Source organism: Felis catus, chromosome A2 (assembly GCF_018350175.1).
Source record: "Felis catus isolate Fca126 chromosome A2, F.catus_Fca126_mat1.0, whole genome shotgun sequence".
NCBI classification, from domain to species: domain Eukaryota; kingdom Metazoa; phylum Chordata; class Mammalia; order Carnivora; family Felidae; genus Felis; species Felis catus.
In genome coordinates this window covers 127822926-127837055 of record NC_058369.1, presented here as the reverse complement: position 1 = coordinate 127837055, position 14130 = coordinate 127822926, and the positions used below count along the sequence as shown (strand labels likewise).

The 14130-nt window shown below is 37.3% G+C and overlaps 2 protein-coding genes across 13 annotated transcripts in view; one reads left to right on the top strand and one right to left on the bottom strand.

Moving 5' to 3' along the window:
• The window catches only part of ELMO1 (engulfment and cell motility 1), a 732114-nt gene that overhangs the window by 26992 nt on the left and 690992 nt on the right, over positions 1 to 14130 (top strand). The gene's annotated exons all lie outside the window — the stretch shown is intronic.
• GPR141 (G protein-coupled receptor 141) overlaps positions 2163 to 14130 on the bottom strand; it is a 46227-nt gene continuing 34259 nt past the window's right edge. Inside the window, exon 2 of the mRNA XM_003982959.5 lies at positions 2163 to 5429. Within this exon, the coding sequence (XP_003983008.1) occupies positions 4510 to 5415 (906 nt within the window). The 5' untranslated portion in view covers positions 5416 to 5429 and the 3' untranslated portion in view covers positions 2163 to 4509. The remainder of the gene's footprint in view (positions 5430 to 14130) is intronic.

Sequence of the window (14130 nt, the reverse complement as noted above, 5' to 3'; positions counted from 1 at the left end):
ATTTTTGCACCTGGCATAAGATAAGAGTCCCATTTCATTATGTTGCATGTGGTGGTCCAGTTTTCCCAACCATTTACTGGAGATTGTCTTTCCCCATTGTATATTCTTGGCTCCTTTGCCATAAAGTAATTGATTATAAATGCATTAGTTTATTTCTGGGCTCTATTCTCCATTGATCTATGGGTCTGTTTTTAAGCCAGTATTATGCTGTTTTGATTACTATAGCTTTGTAATATAGTTTGAAATCAGGAAGAGTGATGCCTCCAGCTTGGTTCTTCTTTCTCAATATTGCTTGGGCTTTTGGGGATCTCTTGTAGTTGCATACAAATTTTAGGATTGTTTTTTTCTATTTCTGTGACAAATGCCATTGGAGTTTTGATTTTGCATTGAATCAGTAGATTGCTTTTGGTGGTATGGACATTTTAATAATAATAATTCTTCCAGTCCATGAGCATGGAGTATCTTTCCGTGCATCTTCCTTAGTTTATTTTATTGATGTCTTAGAGTTTTCTTTGTACAGCTCTTTTACCTCTTGGTTAAATTTATTTCTAAGTATTTTATTCTTTTTCATGTAATTGTAAATGTGATTGTTGTCTTAATTTCTTTTTCTGATAGCTTGTTGATAGTAGATAGTAATGCAACTGATTTTTGACTATTGATTTTGTATTTTGTAACTACTGATTTCCTTTATTATAACAGTTTTTGGGGGGAGTCTTTAGGGTTTTCTTTTTTGGCATTATCCAAGCAAATCCACCATCACTGTGCCCTGTTACCATAGGGCTTTTGTTACCAACTATCTCCAAAGTGCTATAACCAGCCCCTATTACAAAGAGAATTTCCTGTTCCTGTCACCCCCAAAAGGTGTGAGACTCCTCAGTCCATGCCTCATCTTATTAGAGGTTACGTGAGCAAAATCTGCATAATCTAATAAATGGCAATTTCACAGTTTCACCTCACTGACCTTCCACTCAAGAGTTGATGACTGAGAATGTCTTGGCTCAGTGCCCTCCTTTACAACTCCTTTATTAGCTTAGGAAAGCAGTTTTACTGGCAGCCCCAATGAGGAGGATTAGAGGAGGATTTACTTATTTTCACCACTTGTTGAATCATTCCACACAAAGATTACAGGCAAAATAGTTTCTTTCTACCTAATCTATGTCAGGTTAAGGAGGAAAGGGACCCAAAGACCTTGTCAGAGGAAAAATAAGAAATGAACAAAGGCTGAGTAGAGAGCTTTTCTTGACGGATGCCAGAAACAATCTTTCTGTCGGTGCCTCAAAAATTGTGATTATCCCTGGGTTTAAAATCTGGTAGATATTGACCATGAGCCAATTTGAGAGTCGTGAGTTCCCTCAAAGGGAAGTGCCTTTGTCTTATCAAAAAAGAAAATACACATATATATTTTCTAAAAAGTTACATTTACTCTTTTAATCACTGCAGAAATGAAAGAAATAGTTTAGAATTGAATCAACCTGAGGTTTAAGTATTCCTGAAATATAAGAATATTTTTTCTGTTCATAATGTCATAATTGATAAATCCACCTTTTAAATTGACTCTGTGCTGGCTCAGTTGGTCTCAATGATTGCAGACCCCAAACCTTACTTTTTATTGCAAATATTTGGTAACACTTTTACCATTTTAAAACAAAATTCACAGATAATATAACCTTCTTACAGTGTTAAATATATAATGTTCTAACTGTAACAAATGAATAACGAAGAAGACAGTTATTTGTAATAAAGTAGTATATATATATATATTTAATATATTTCAACGTGTAAATGCTCAGACATGATCACCAAAGGAGACAAAATCAGGCAGTTTGATGTTGGCACCTATTTCTAGTATCTACCTGAACACAACAGCTACAAATATTGTTTGCAGGTTTAGTTCTGTTGTATTTTAATGCCATAGATGGTGTCACCATTGATAATGTGATTTTCCAAAGGAATGAACAACTCTTGGTAAAGTTCTGAGGAACACATAATAAAATCTTTCCTCAATATCCATGCCATGGTAGCTACATTTCTGGAAAATTCAGAAAATTAAAACTATACCTAAAAACACTCTGCGTTTATGAAAATAGAATAAAACCTGACTAACTGCCCTAATTATTATTGACATATGTTTCACTTCATAAATGTCTGGAAGAGCATTCAAATACACAGTGAGACCTGGTAATTATTTATTATGCAGACAGTTGTGTGCAAGGCAAAATGTCTCTGACCCCAGCCACAATTGCCAGTAGTATACTCTTATGATTTGGATATTCAAAAATGGCCAGAGAGGCCAGTAATGCCGCCACTCCTGCATGAGATTCATTTTCATAGTAATGAGAAACAGCAAACAGACAAATTGAAAATGTCCACTTATTTTCTAAATATTGATGATTAAGTTATTTTATGTTATGGAATATTGCATTTCTATATTTTGGGTAATATTTCATAGAGGTCCACAGAAATAGGCCCTTTATTATTATATATAATAATATAGGGAAAAGCATAATGTCTGAGCTTAACATATTAAAAACCTGGAAGAGGTTATAACACATTTATTTTACAAGCTAGCAGATATTATGATAGTAAAACATAGATATATAAGAAAAGAAATTTGATGTAATTTCTGTAAATAACTGTTTGGAAATTTTAATGTTTTACTATTTGTATTATTCTATGCTATTTATTTTTGTTATATTTTACTAATTATTTTCCTACAAATTTTATGGATGTAACAGATTTTCTTAAAACTTTTGTAGATCTTAGAAATTTCCTTACAACTTTTATGAGTCATGAGAAGGAAAAAAAAAACTAAGAAAAAATGGTAAAAGAAGGCAAATAAGAAATAAAGGAAATATAACCTTAAAAAAAAAAAAAGAACAGATAAAAGAAATTTCAAAACAGGAAAATTTTGGTAACAAGTCATCGATACAGCATGTTGCTGCTTTGTCTTCCTCAAAATTATTTTCTATGACTTAGTAATTTTAGTGATCATAGAAACTCACAGGGATATTTCTTATTCATCTGATAAATTTGTGGATCCATAGAGTATAACAAATTAAGAGAAATCTTTAAATTCTGAACATTTATTTTGCTGGGAAGAAAACCTTACCTTAATTCATTCCATTCTTTTATCCCTAGCACCAATCACTTTAGGTTTTCTGAAGCATTAAAAGTGAAACTGCGCCAGTTCCTTGGAGAGTTTCAAAATTATAAAACTTTGGGAACAATAGTAGAAATATGAGCAAGAAGGGAAAAAAACCCACAAACCTATGTATCAACTTAGCAGCCTAATCTCATAGTCTAAATTAATTTTTCCTTTTTTTTTTTTTTAAGTTTATTTATTTATTTTGAGAGAGCATGAGCTGGGGAGAGGCAGAGAGAGAGAGAGAGGATCCCAAATAAGTTCCATGCTGTGAACGTGGAGTCTGAACGTGGAGTCTGGCTTGAACTCAGGAACCATGGGATCAGGACCCGAGCCAAAGTCAAGAGTCAGACAAGGGCCAACTTAACCTTCTGAGCCACCCAGGTGCCCCTTAAATTAATTTTTATTTAGATTTCTCCAAAGGTCTTTTTTAAGAATATTGTTTTTGTTTAAAGACTTGTAACTTTAAGGGTAGAAGGGAACTCTAAAATGTATAACATTCTGTTTCCAAGGAAAATCTAAATTAACTGTGGCTCAAGACATCTAGAGTTATTTTCAAAAAGCATAAAGGGAAAAAAATTAATCATTTCCTTAGGAACTCATTTTAATGCTTACCAGCATATTGGTGAGGAATATTATTTAACTTATAGTTTCACCCTCATTTATATATGTTTAGTAAACTTTTTAATGATTTTTGGATTTATTGAGGATGTTGATCCCATGTTCTTAAACTTGACTTTTTAAAGGACAAATCTAGATAGCCTTGTTACCGCAGAAGGCTGCAAGGAGTTCTGTTTCTCTTTATTGCTAGATAAGTGACTTCCTACCAAAGTTATGATAATCTAGAAAAATGTCTTACTGCTCTCCACCCTTATCTGTTATTTGTCAGGGTGGGAATTGAATGGACATCTTATCTGGTTAACCAAGTAGAGTTTGTGCCTTTGGGGCTGATTCATTGCCAGGATTAATTTACCTAAGGTTAAGTGGAATGAAAAGAACTAGAGGGCTAAATCTGTCCAAAGCTTGAAAAAGACCATGTTTCAAACTGATGAAACCAAAATAAGCTGGTGAAACTCAGAAACCATTAAACCCATGGTACCTACATGGGCCAAGTAGACATTTTGTACTGGAAAATAATGCTGTAGTGCAGCTCCAAGAGGACTGAACATCACTAGTCTTTCTATAGACATCATTTAGAGATGGCAGGGATTAAGTAAGAACTGGAATGAATGCTCTGACATTTTATAGTCTTTTTGTTTGGCTGCATCAAGGCATGGTTTTAATCAAGTAAGGAAATAACGCTTCCTGCCTCTCTGTGCCCATTTTTACTCCCAACATAAAGGGATTCTGAATACTGTGGTTTGTGGCTAGCGGCACAAAAAGCAATTCCATAGGTCAATTATCTTTTGTCTACAATGGCTTCCCCCAAGAACAAAGAGCAGCAAATCAAAGCAGCTAATTGCTGTTACGCTCAAGAAGATTTCATTATAAAATGCAACAGTGTTGTTACAGTCACTTGACTGTGCCACCACATATAAGTAATAGATCCTAAAGAACTGGTAGGGAAGGAAGCAAACAAGGATGACTCCTATAAAAAAAAGGTTTTTCAGCTGGGCCCAGAACTCCTGGTGGGACAACAAGGAGTGGCGTAGCTTCCGCACCATTGACATAATGATGAAGATCTGGAAGACCAAGAGAATCACTGCAATGGCTATAACAATAGTGACTATCATATAGTTGATAACTTGCACATGGGCACGAGCAAGTTCTTTGTGGAATTTAAAACAGTGTTTCTCATCATACGTCTCAGAATTTCCATACTGAGAAACAACCAGGGGTACCACAATGACAATCACCAGCAGCCACATGCCAGTACTGGCCGCCACAGCATGCAGTTTTCTGTAGAATTCCACTTTGTCCTTGCGCTTGAAGAAGATGAGGTACCTGATGACCAGGATCACCACATAGAACAGGAATGTGAGGTACATGTGGATGTGTAGCATGGCGCTCACAAATTTGCAGAAGGGCAACCCAAATGTCCAGATGTGCTTGATGAGATATGTCAAGCGAAAAGGCACTGTCACCAAGAAAACACTGTGGACCACCACCAGGTTAACGACTGCTGTGGTAGTCACCGACCGCGTGTTCATTTTCACCAGCAGGAACAAAATAGAGATGATGCCCATCAGTCCTCCAATGAGCACTATGAAGTAGAGCCTGGTTAAATGGGGTGTCAATATAGGACTGCAGGAAGAACTGTTGTGGTCAGCCATATTTCAGAAGTCGCCTAGAAGAGACAAAACACCAATATAACTGACAAAGCTTCCAGAGCTTTGTTCATATCTCCTTTCTAGCATTGGCAATATGACTTTGTCACTTATCTGTGTATATGATATAAACTTTATGTACCTTAAGAATAAAGACTATGTCATATGCATATCTGTTTACTTGAGACTGAAAACATAGTTAAGTCATTGATTGTTAAGCTTTAATAGGTTAAAGACTTCATCGAGAGGCCCCCAGAGACATGTATGTATGTACATAGTCAAAACAGTTTGCATAAAACTGGATTGCAGACCATCTGAAGCTGACACATGGATACTATTACTGTAACAGCCAGTGGGGAAAAATTATAGCATGGAAGGAAAGTTGAGTAGATGCATTAAGTGTACAAAATATTTCTCTTTTAAGTATGATTCTAATTCTCTAATTCCAACTCATCAGCAAATGATGCAAGAGTATTCATAACTCATTTAGGATGCTAAATAGTTTGGCCAAGGAAAATCAACTACATCGAAGCAGCAATAAACAATAGGAGTGTATATGTGAATTTCTCACCATAGTTATGTTGTAATCTAGCAGTGAGGCCTTGGCTAAATTCTCATGGGTCCCACTGAAAACACAGCATATCTCCCAATTCTCCCATTCCCACACCTTCAAATTCGTGGAAGAACCACTATCACTTTTCCTCTGAAAAGATCCTTTCCCTAAATAGTCTTAGTCCCTTCTACACCATTATCCACGTTTTAATTTATTATTTATTAAATGAAAGAGTTAGTAATCCTTTAGTTACACTAAGTCATTTCTTTTCTTACTTAAATTCCTTCAGTGGCTTCCCATTTCTTTCAGAGTAAAAAAATCCTGGGGCTCCTGGGTGACTCAGGTCATGATCCCAGGGTAATGGGATCCAACCCTCCATCAGGCTCTGTGCTAACAGTGTAGAGCCCGCTTGGGATTCTCTCCCTCTTTCTCTGCCACCACCCCCCTCTGCTTGTGCATGCATTCTCTCTCTCTCTCTCTCTCTCTCTCTCTCTCTCTCTCTCTCTCGGAATAAGTAAACATTTTTTAAAAAATCCTTCCATGTCTGCAGTGTTCTGGGTCATGGCAAAATCTGATCCCTTGAGACCAGATTTTAAAAATGATCTAGAGGTGAAATTGACAGAATTTAATGGATTGTATATAGGGAAATGAAGGGGGGGGGGAAGTATCTCAGTCACTCCCAGATTTCTAACTTGAACAATTGTGTGATTAGAGATCTGTTTACTGACACCAGGGAGACTGAGGATCATATCTGAGGAAGAGCAGTAATTGAATTATACTCTTAGTACCTGATCTTTGTAACACATTTGCAGTTATTCTTACTCACTTCACGAATGTCTCTTCATATAATCAAAATTACCCAGCAGTTAAAATGAACCACTGATGAATTACAAAAACATTATACTGGTGTACATGTAAATCATATATTCTCAGAAGTCCATTCTTAAAGTGTGAAAAAAATCTTTCCATGTATGAAACACAAATATACATAGGTACACAAATGGACAAGAGTATATCTATGGCATGAAAACTTCATAAAGAGGGGAGAAACAATTAGGTAACAAATGGCTAAAAATGTTCTTTAAGGGGGAGATAATTTTAAAAGTTAAAGAAACACTGTACTAAATAAAAGATGGCAGCCACAAAAGACTACGTATTGTACATTTTTTCTTCTAGAAAATCAAAATTAATGAGGCAAAAGGTGAGTGTAGTCCAGGACACAGGTAACAGGGGTAGGATTGGCTTCAAAGGGGTCTGGGAGAGTTTATGCAGAGATGGAATGTTTTATATCATGTTGGTTACAATTCTAGTTATTTGTCAAAGCTGAACAAATTGCACACTTAAAGTTGGTGAATTTCCTGGCATATAACTTATACCTTAATAAAACTAATTTAAAAAATAATAATAATTGGGGCGTCTGGGTGCCGCAGTCGGTTAAGCGTCCGACTTCAGCCAGGTCACGATCTCGCGGTCCGTGAGTTCGAGCCCGGCGTCAGGCTCTGGGCTGATGGCTCAGAGCCTGGAGCCTGTTTCTGATTCTGTGTCTCCCTCTCTCTCTGCCCCTCCCCTGTTCATGCTCTGTCTCTCTCTGTCCCAAAAATAAATAAACGTTGAAAAAAAAATAAAAAAAAATAATAACCTGACCCCAGGAAACCTCTGCTTTTGTGGGCATGGAATAGAATTTCCATGTGACCCACTTAAAAGATTATTTCATGTTATATTTGTTCTATGTGCTGTGTAATCTTTGTATTGCCCTTTGAAAAGTAGTTCCTTCAAGTAAACATTTAATTATATTGTGTTTGTATCTGAATTAATGGTAAATGTGTCACTTTAAGTTCTGTCCATCATTATCTTCAGCTATTTGAACTAGAATCTGGACTGATTTCTGAGAGAAGAAAGTATAATCAGTCTTATTTGAGTCATTTGTCTCAAATACTCCTTCTTTCTTATGTATAAACTGCTATGATCTCTGTTCCCTAGTTCCCAGACATTACAAGATGCTGTGTAAAGTATTACAGAGTAGACACCCGCTTTTTTTTTTTTTTTTTTAATGTTCACTTATTTTTGAGAGAGACAGAGCACTAGCAGGGGAGGGGCAGAGAGAGAGGGAATCACAGAATCTGAAGCAGGCTCCAGGCTCTGATCTGTCAGCACAGTGCCCAATTTGGGACTACCCACAAACTGTGAGATCATGACCTGAGCTGAAGTTGGACACTTGACCAACTGAGCCACCCAAGAGCCCCTAGACACCTGCTTGCACCAGCTAAAGTGGATTTTGTTGTCTTCAGTTAACAACACTGGCAAAGCAGATCAATTCCTATTTCTCCTTTAAGAATCCGCTGAAGCAGGGGGACCCCTGGGTGGCCCATTTGGTTGAGCGGTTGAGCCTCTGACTTTGGCTTAGGTCATGATCTCGCGTTTGTGGGTTCAAGACCCACATCAGGCTCTGTGCTCAGAGCCTGGAGTCTCTTTGGATTCTGTGTCTCCCTCTCTCTCTTCCCCTCCCCTGTTCATGCTCTATCTCTCTCTGTCTCTCAAAAAATAAAATAAAACATTAAAAAAATATTTAAAAAAAAGAATCCACAGAAGCAGGGTGTCCTTCAGGAAGCCTTTGATAATCTCCATTTGCAATTCAGATAGTGTGCCATTCCTCTTTGGCCCCATGGAAAATGCACCACGCTTGCTTCTATTATGGCATTTATGACATAGACCTTAATTCTCAGTTACGCTGCCTCCAAACAAGACTAACTACAGAAGAATCATGTTTTCCTTTTATCCACAGAAACTAATGAATTTTTAAAATGAATGTAAATATCGTTATTGAAAACTAACATGCATATATAGTAGAGTGCTCAGCTGTATGTATATAGCTCAATGAATTTTAAGAGTAAACATAGCCTCACCAAAGGTAACCTCTATCTTCATAACTAACACCATAGAGTAGGTCTATCAACTTTGAATTTTATATGAGTTTAATGTCCTTTGTGTGTATCTAGCTTCATTCACTCAACATTATGCTTTGAAATTCATTCACGTGTATAGTTTTAGTTCACTCTTTTTGTGGTATATTAGATTATTGTATGAATATGTCACAGCTATATTTTTGATGGATAATAGTATTATTTCCAGTTATAAGGCTATTATAGATAATGTTACTCTGAGCATTCTTATAAATATCTTTTGTAAAAATAAGTATGTATTCTGTTGGAAATTTATCTAGGTGTGGATTTGATGGATCAGAGGGTATACCTATTTTCCTGGGGTCAAAGTCTTTACACCTGGAAATTATACAAATGTCTTTATTTACCTAGTTGATTGTCTAATATAATATGAACTGTTGTTAAAGAGTGCAGGGGGTGCCTGGCTGGCTCAGTCTGTTGGGTGTTGACTTCGGCTCAGGTCATGATCTCGTGGTTTGTGAGTTCGAGCCACGCATCGGGCTCTGTGCTGACAGCTCAGAGCCTGTAGCCTGCTTCGGATTCTGTCTCCCCTCTTTCTGCCCCTCCCATGCTCATGCTCTGTCTTTCTCTGTCTCTCAATAATAAATAAACATTAAACAAACAAACAAAAAGAGTGCAGCCGATCTCTTTAAGACCTGAAAGAAGGTGGAGCAATTGAGTGGCTCAGTCAGTTGGCCTCAAGTCATGATCTCATGATTCGTGGGTTCAAGCCCCACATCGGGCTTTTTGCAGACAGTGCAGAGCCTGCTTCAGATTCTCTATTTCCCTCTCTTTCTGCCCTACTCTGCCCATGTGCTTGTTCTCTCTCTCTCTCTCTCTCAAAAATAATTTTTCTTTTTAAAATAGGACCTGAAAGATGGTAAGGGATATAGTTGCACTTCCATGGAGATAATCCCTTACTAGTACAAGGAGTCAGGAAATTTCTTTAAACAACATCTATAACATTTATTTGCTGATGCTATTTAGATATCTCATCCACATATCTTCATCATTTTTCCTCTTCTCGAAATATTCTATCCTATTTAATCCCCTTTGTGTATCCTTGAGATCTAAACTCAGATTCCATTTCCTTCAGGACTCCTTCCTGCCCCTTAAACATTTCAGCTGCTTTCTCAAAATGCTTTACTTAGGTGCCTCATTCCTTTCTTCACTGCTTTATTAATTCCTAGTTTAATTCTTTATTTTAGTCATTTGTGTACTTGTTTTAGACACTGGATTTCTTTCAGAAGTAACATTATTTTTTTAATAGTAGGCACGAGTTGTTAACTGAATGAGTGAAATAATGGTAAAAGACTGCTTTGACTTTATTAAACATATTCTTGATAGGGCTCCATTTGGATCTAATCCAGTAACTAATGTCAAGATCCCAGAAATAAACTATAGACCCAGAGCAAACTCTCCTAAGGGAGTAAGATTGTCTCCCTGTTTCTCCATGAACCACCTTGCCTTGTCAGGGATCTCTTCTTTATCTGTGATTGAACCCTGATGCTCAGCAAGAAGCCTGGCCTCAAACCAGTCTCCCTCTGCCCTCTTTCATTCCCCTCTTTAAAATCCTTCTTCGTTCCTTTTAGTGAAAAGAATGAAGTATGACATCTACCATACCATAAAACCTTTTGCAATCTGACCCCAACTTATGTTTCAAGGTGAACCTCCTGTTATGACCTTCTCCCTACCCCTGTTTCCTCATCCTGTGCCTTGGACTTACAGACCTTCATGCCATTCTTAGAATGTTCTCTTTTAAACCTCCAGGTCATTTCTTCTCTCCACAGACCCCAAACGTACAGCTGGACACTGGACACTGAAGTCTAGGTTGTATGATAAACGGTTTTATATCTCTTATTTAAAAACTTCCCCTGGCCTCCCGTTGTCTCTTGGAGGTGTATAAACTTCTTAGCATGCCATGCTAGATCCCTGCCACTGGCCTTTTATCATTCTGTACCTAGCTTCTCTGCCACTAGAGCACCAGGATTCCCCTGCTCTGCCTGAAATATTTCTTCATTGTTCTGTTTTGACCTCAACCCACGCATAGCAGAACTCCTGGGTTTACCCTGTGGTTTGGCTGGAGGCTGTTTCCTTGTGTCTTGGCATTTCCCTTCCCACATACTTGCTTGGGCCTCATTGGTCATTGCCCAAGGCTCGAGGACTACTTTAATATCAAAAGCGAGACATGGAAGTGGCCTCTGTGGCTATTTTATAAGGAATCCATGGTAGAGCCAACATCAGAGACCAATCTCAAAGTGAGAGTCCTAAAAAATTGTTAGAGTCCTACAAAATGGCATTAATTAGTCCACATCCTCATGAGTACATAGACATCAGGTCCCAGACCCCCTTCTTTCTAAACAGAAAAGCAGCTATAATCAACTTGGGATTTTCCATTTCATTTAAGGGACTCCCTGCCACAGTCTATAGATTAAGTAATAGCATCGCATCAATGTTTCTTATGTATATATAGTACATAGTGAAGATTCTGAGGTGAATAAAACACACCTCTGCATTTAAATCTCTTTCTATCAGATAGGGGAGAAGACGTACATAAATTATTTATAACACCTACAGGTATATTTAAAAATGCATCAATAATTTAGAAAGGGGAGTGATTAACACAGTGGAGACAGAATGTAGTGGCAATAGAGTAGTTCTTGGGCACAGGTGTACAACAGATGCTGCATCCTGAAGGTTGTTTTGAAGTTCCAGAAGCAGAGAAGAGGTAGAGCACTCCAGGTGTAGACAAGAGGCTGATAAAAAGCATGGATCCATGTTCAGAGAATTACCTGTAGTTTGATGTGCCTGGAGCATTAGGCAAATAAGCAGAATACAGGCAAATGTCTGTAGATGACACTTGTCATCATGTTGCCCTCATGTTGCCACTCTGAGGATTTCCTATTTTATCCTGAAAATTATGAGAAATGTAAATTTTAAAATGTAAAATGCCATTTAATATTTCAATTCCAAAAGCTGGGTTTTGGCAACAGAATGGAGAAAAGATTGAAGTGGGGCAAGACAAAAAGTGATACCATTAGGAGGCTATTATGCTGATCAAGTTTAAATATCATAAAGATTGGTGCAAGTTGGTACCACCTAGGGGAGTTTTGGGGAATTTTTTGCACCCAGACTAAACAGAATTGAAGACTCTGGGGTTGGAGAAGACTTTGTGTGCTTCAGGTATGTCCGTTAGCAAATAGTGACATCTTCATATCAAATCAATGATAAAAGGACAGGAATAGTCACTGAATATTTTAAGAGAACAAATGCCATATTAAAAAGTCATTAAACCCCTCAGGCAAAGAACTGAGAGTCTAGTTAGTTTTCTGAAAGAGAAAAGAGGAAAAAGTAACTTTAAATGTAATTGATACTGTCAAAGAGAAGAGAATGATGTGAAATTCAATTATAGTTGTTATTGAATAAAAGATGTACTGAACCAACACAATTAGTGAGCTTGTAAGAATGTTCAGAAGGATTCCCACATCTGGAACAACAACAAAAAGCCTAAGAGATAGGAGATGTAAAAGAAATTCTAAGAGGGGTGCCTGGGTGGCTCAGTCGGTTCAGCATCCAACTCTTGATTTTGGCTGGAGTTGTGATCCCAGGGTTGTGGGATTGAGCCCCATGTTGGGCTCCGTGCTGTGTGTGGAACCTCCTTCAGCTTCTCTCTCTTTCTCTCTCTCTCTCTTTCCTGCTCCTCTCCCTGCCTCATTCTCTCTCTCTCTCTCTCTTAAAAAAAAAAAAAAAAAAGAATCTAAGAAACACCTAGGGCAAATTTAGAAGTTCCAGCATCATCTGGAAATAGCAGAATGGAATGAAACATTCAGATAAAGAGTCGAAGAACATTCCTTACACGTAAAAAAAAAGATGATATCTTTATGTTGAAGGATCTAACCAGTGCTTAGCTGAATTAATAGAAAAGACTCACATTAGGCACATCAGGATGGAATTTCAGATCGGAGAAGACAAACTCACATATCCACTTGGATGTCTAACAAACATTTCAAATTTAGTATATCTAAAGCTGAACTACTGTGCTCTTCCTCCCCATCTACCAAACACACATACACCATTCTTCCTGATACCCTCCCAGGCTCAGGTAATAGCAACTACATTCTCCAGTTGCTTGAGTAAAAAACCTGAAAGTCATCCTTGATTCTTCTTTTTCTCCCCAAATTCACCTACACTCCTTAACCAACCCTAATCCTTCCTCCTTAAAAATAATCTACTGGACCAGATGTTTTTCTATAAAGGACATTACTGAGACAATTGGCAAAACATGAACAGTCTCTAGATTAAATAATAGCATTGCATCAATGTTTTCTTCTTGACTTTGATCATTCTATGTCATTATATAAGAGTATGTCATGTTCTTAGAAAATATACACTATATATCATAAAGGCATCATGTCTTCAACTTACTCTTAAATAGATCAAAAAATCGTAATAATAAATATATATGTATCTATATATGTATATATACATACACATACATGCATGCATAGATACATATATATAAATTGAAAACCAAATGTGATAATTATTACAATTGGGGAATCTGTGTGAAGGGTATATTGGAGTCCTTTGTACCATTCTTATGCTTTTAACAGGTATAAACAAAATTATTTCTGGGGCACCTGGGTGGCTCAGTCGGTTAAGCATCCGACTTCAGCTCAGGTCATAATCTCACAGTTTGTGAGTTTGAGCCCTGCGTCAGGCTCTGTGCTGACAGCTCAGAGCCTGGAGCCTGCTTCAGATTCCGTCTCTCCCTCTCTCTCCCTGACCCTCATCCACTCATACTCTGTCTCTGTCTCTGTCTCTCTCAAGAATAAATAAACATTAAAAAAAAAATTTTTAATTATTTCTAAGTTAAGGGCACCTGGCTGGCTCAGTTGGTGGAGCATGCGACTCTTGATCTTGGAGGTTGTGAGTTCAAGCCCCATGTTGTGTGTAGAGATTACTTAAAAATAAACTCCTAAAACATTATTTCTAAGTTAAAATTATGAAAAGTAGAATCTAAAATATGTCTACTCTTCACCACTTACATTGCTATAACTGATTCAAGTTGCATCATCTTTCCCTAGGAATATTAGACAAACCCATAAATTCTCCTTTCTTTGACTCTTGCCTCCCTTGTTGTCTATTCTCAACTCAGCAACCAGCATGCTCTTTCAATGTCATTCTTCTTATCACAATTTTCTAATGGCTTCTTATTTCACTCAGACT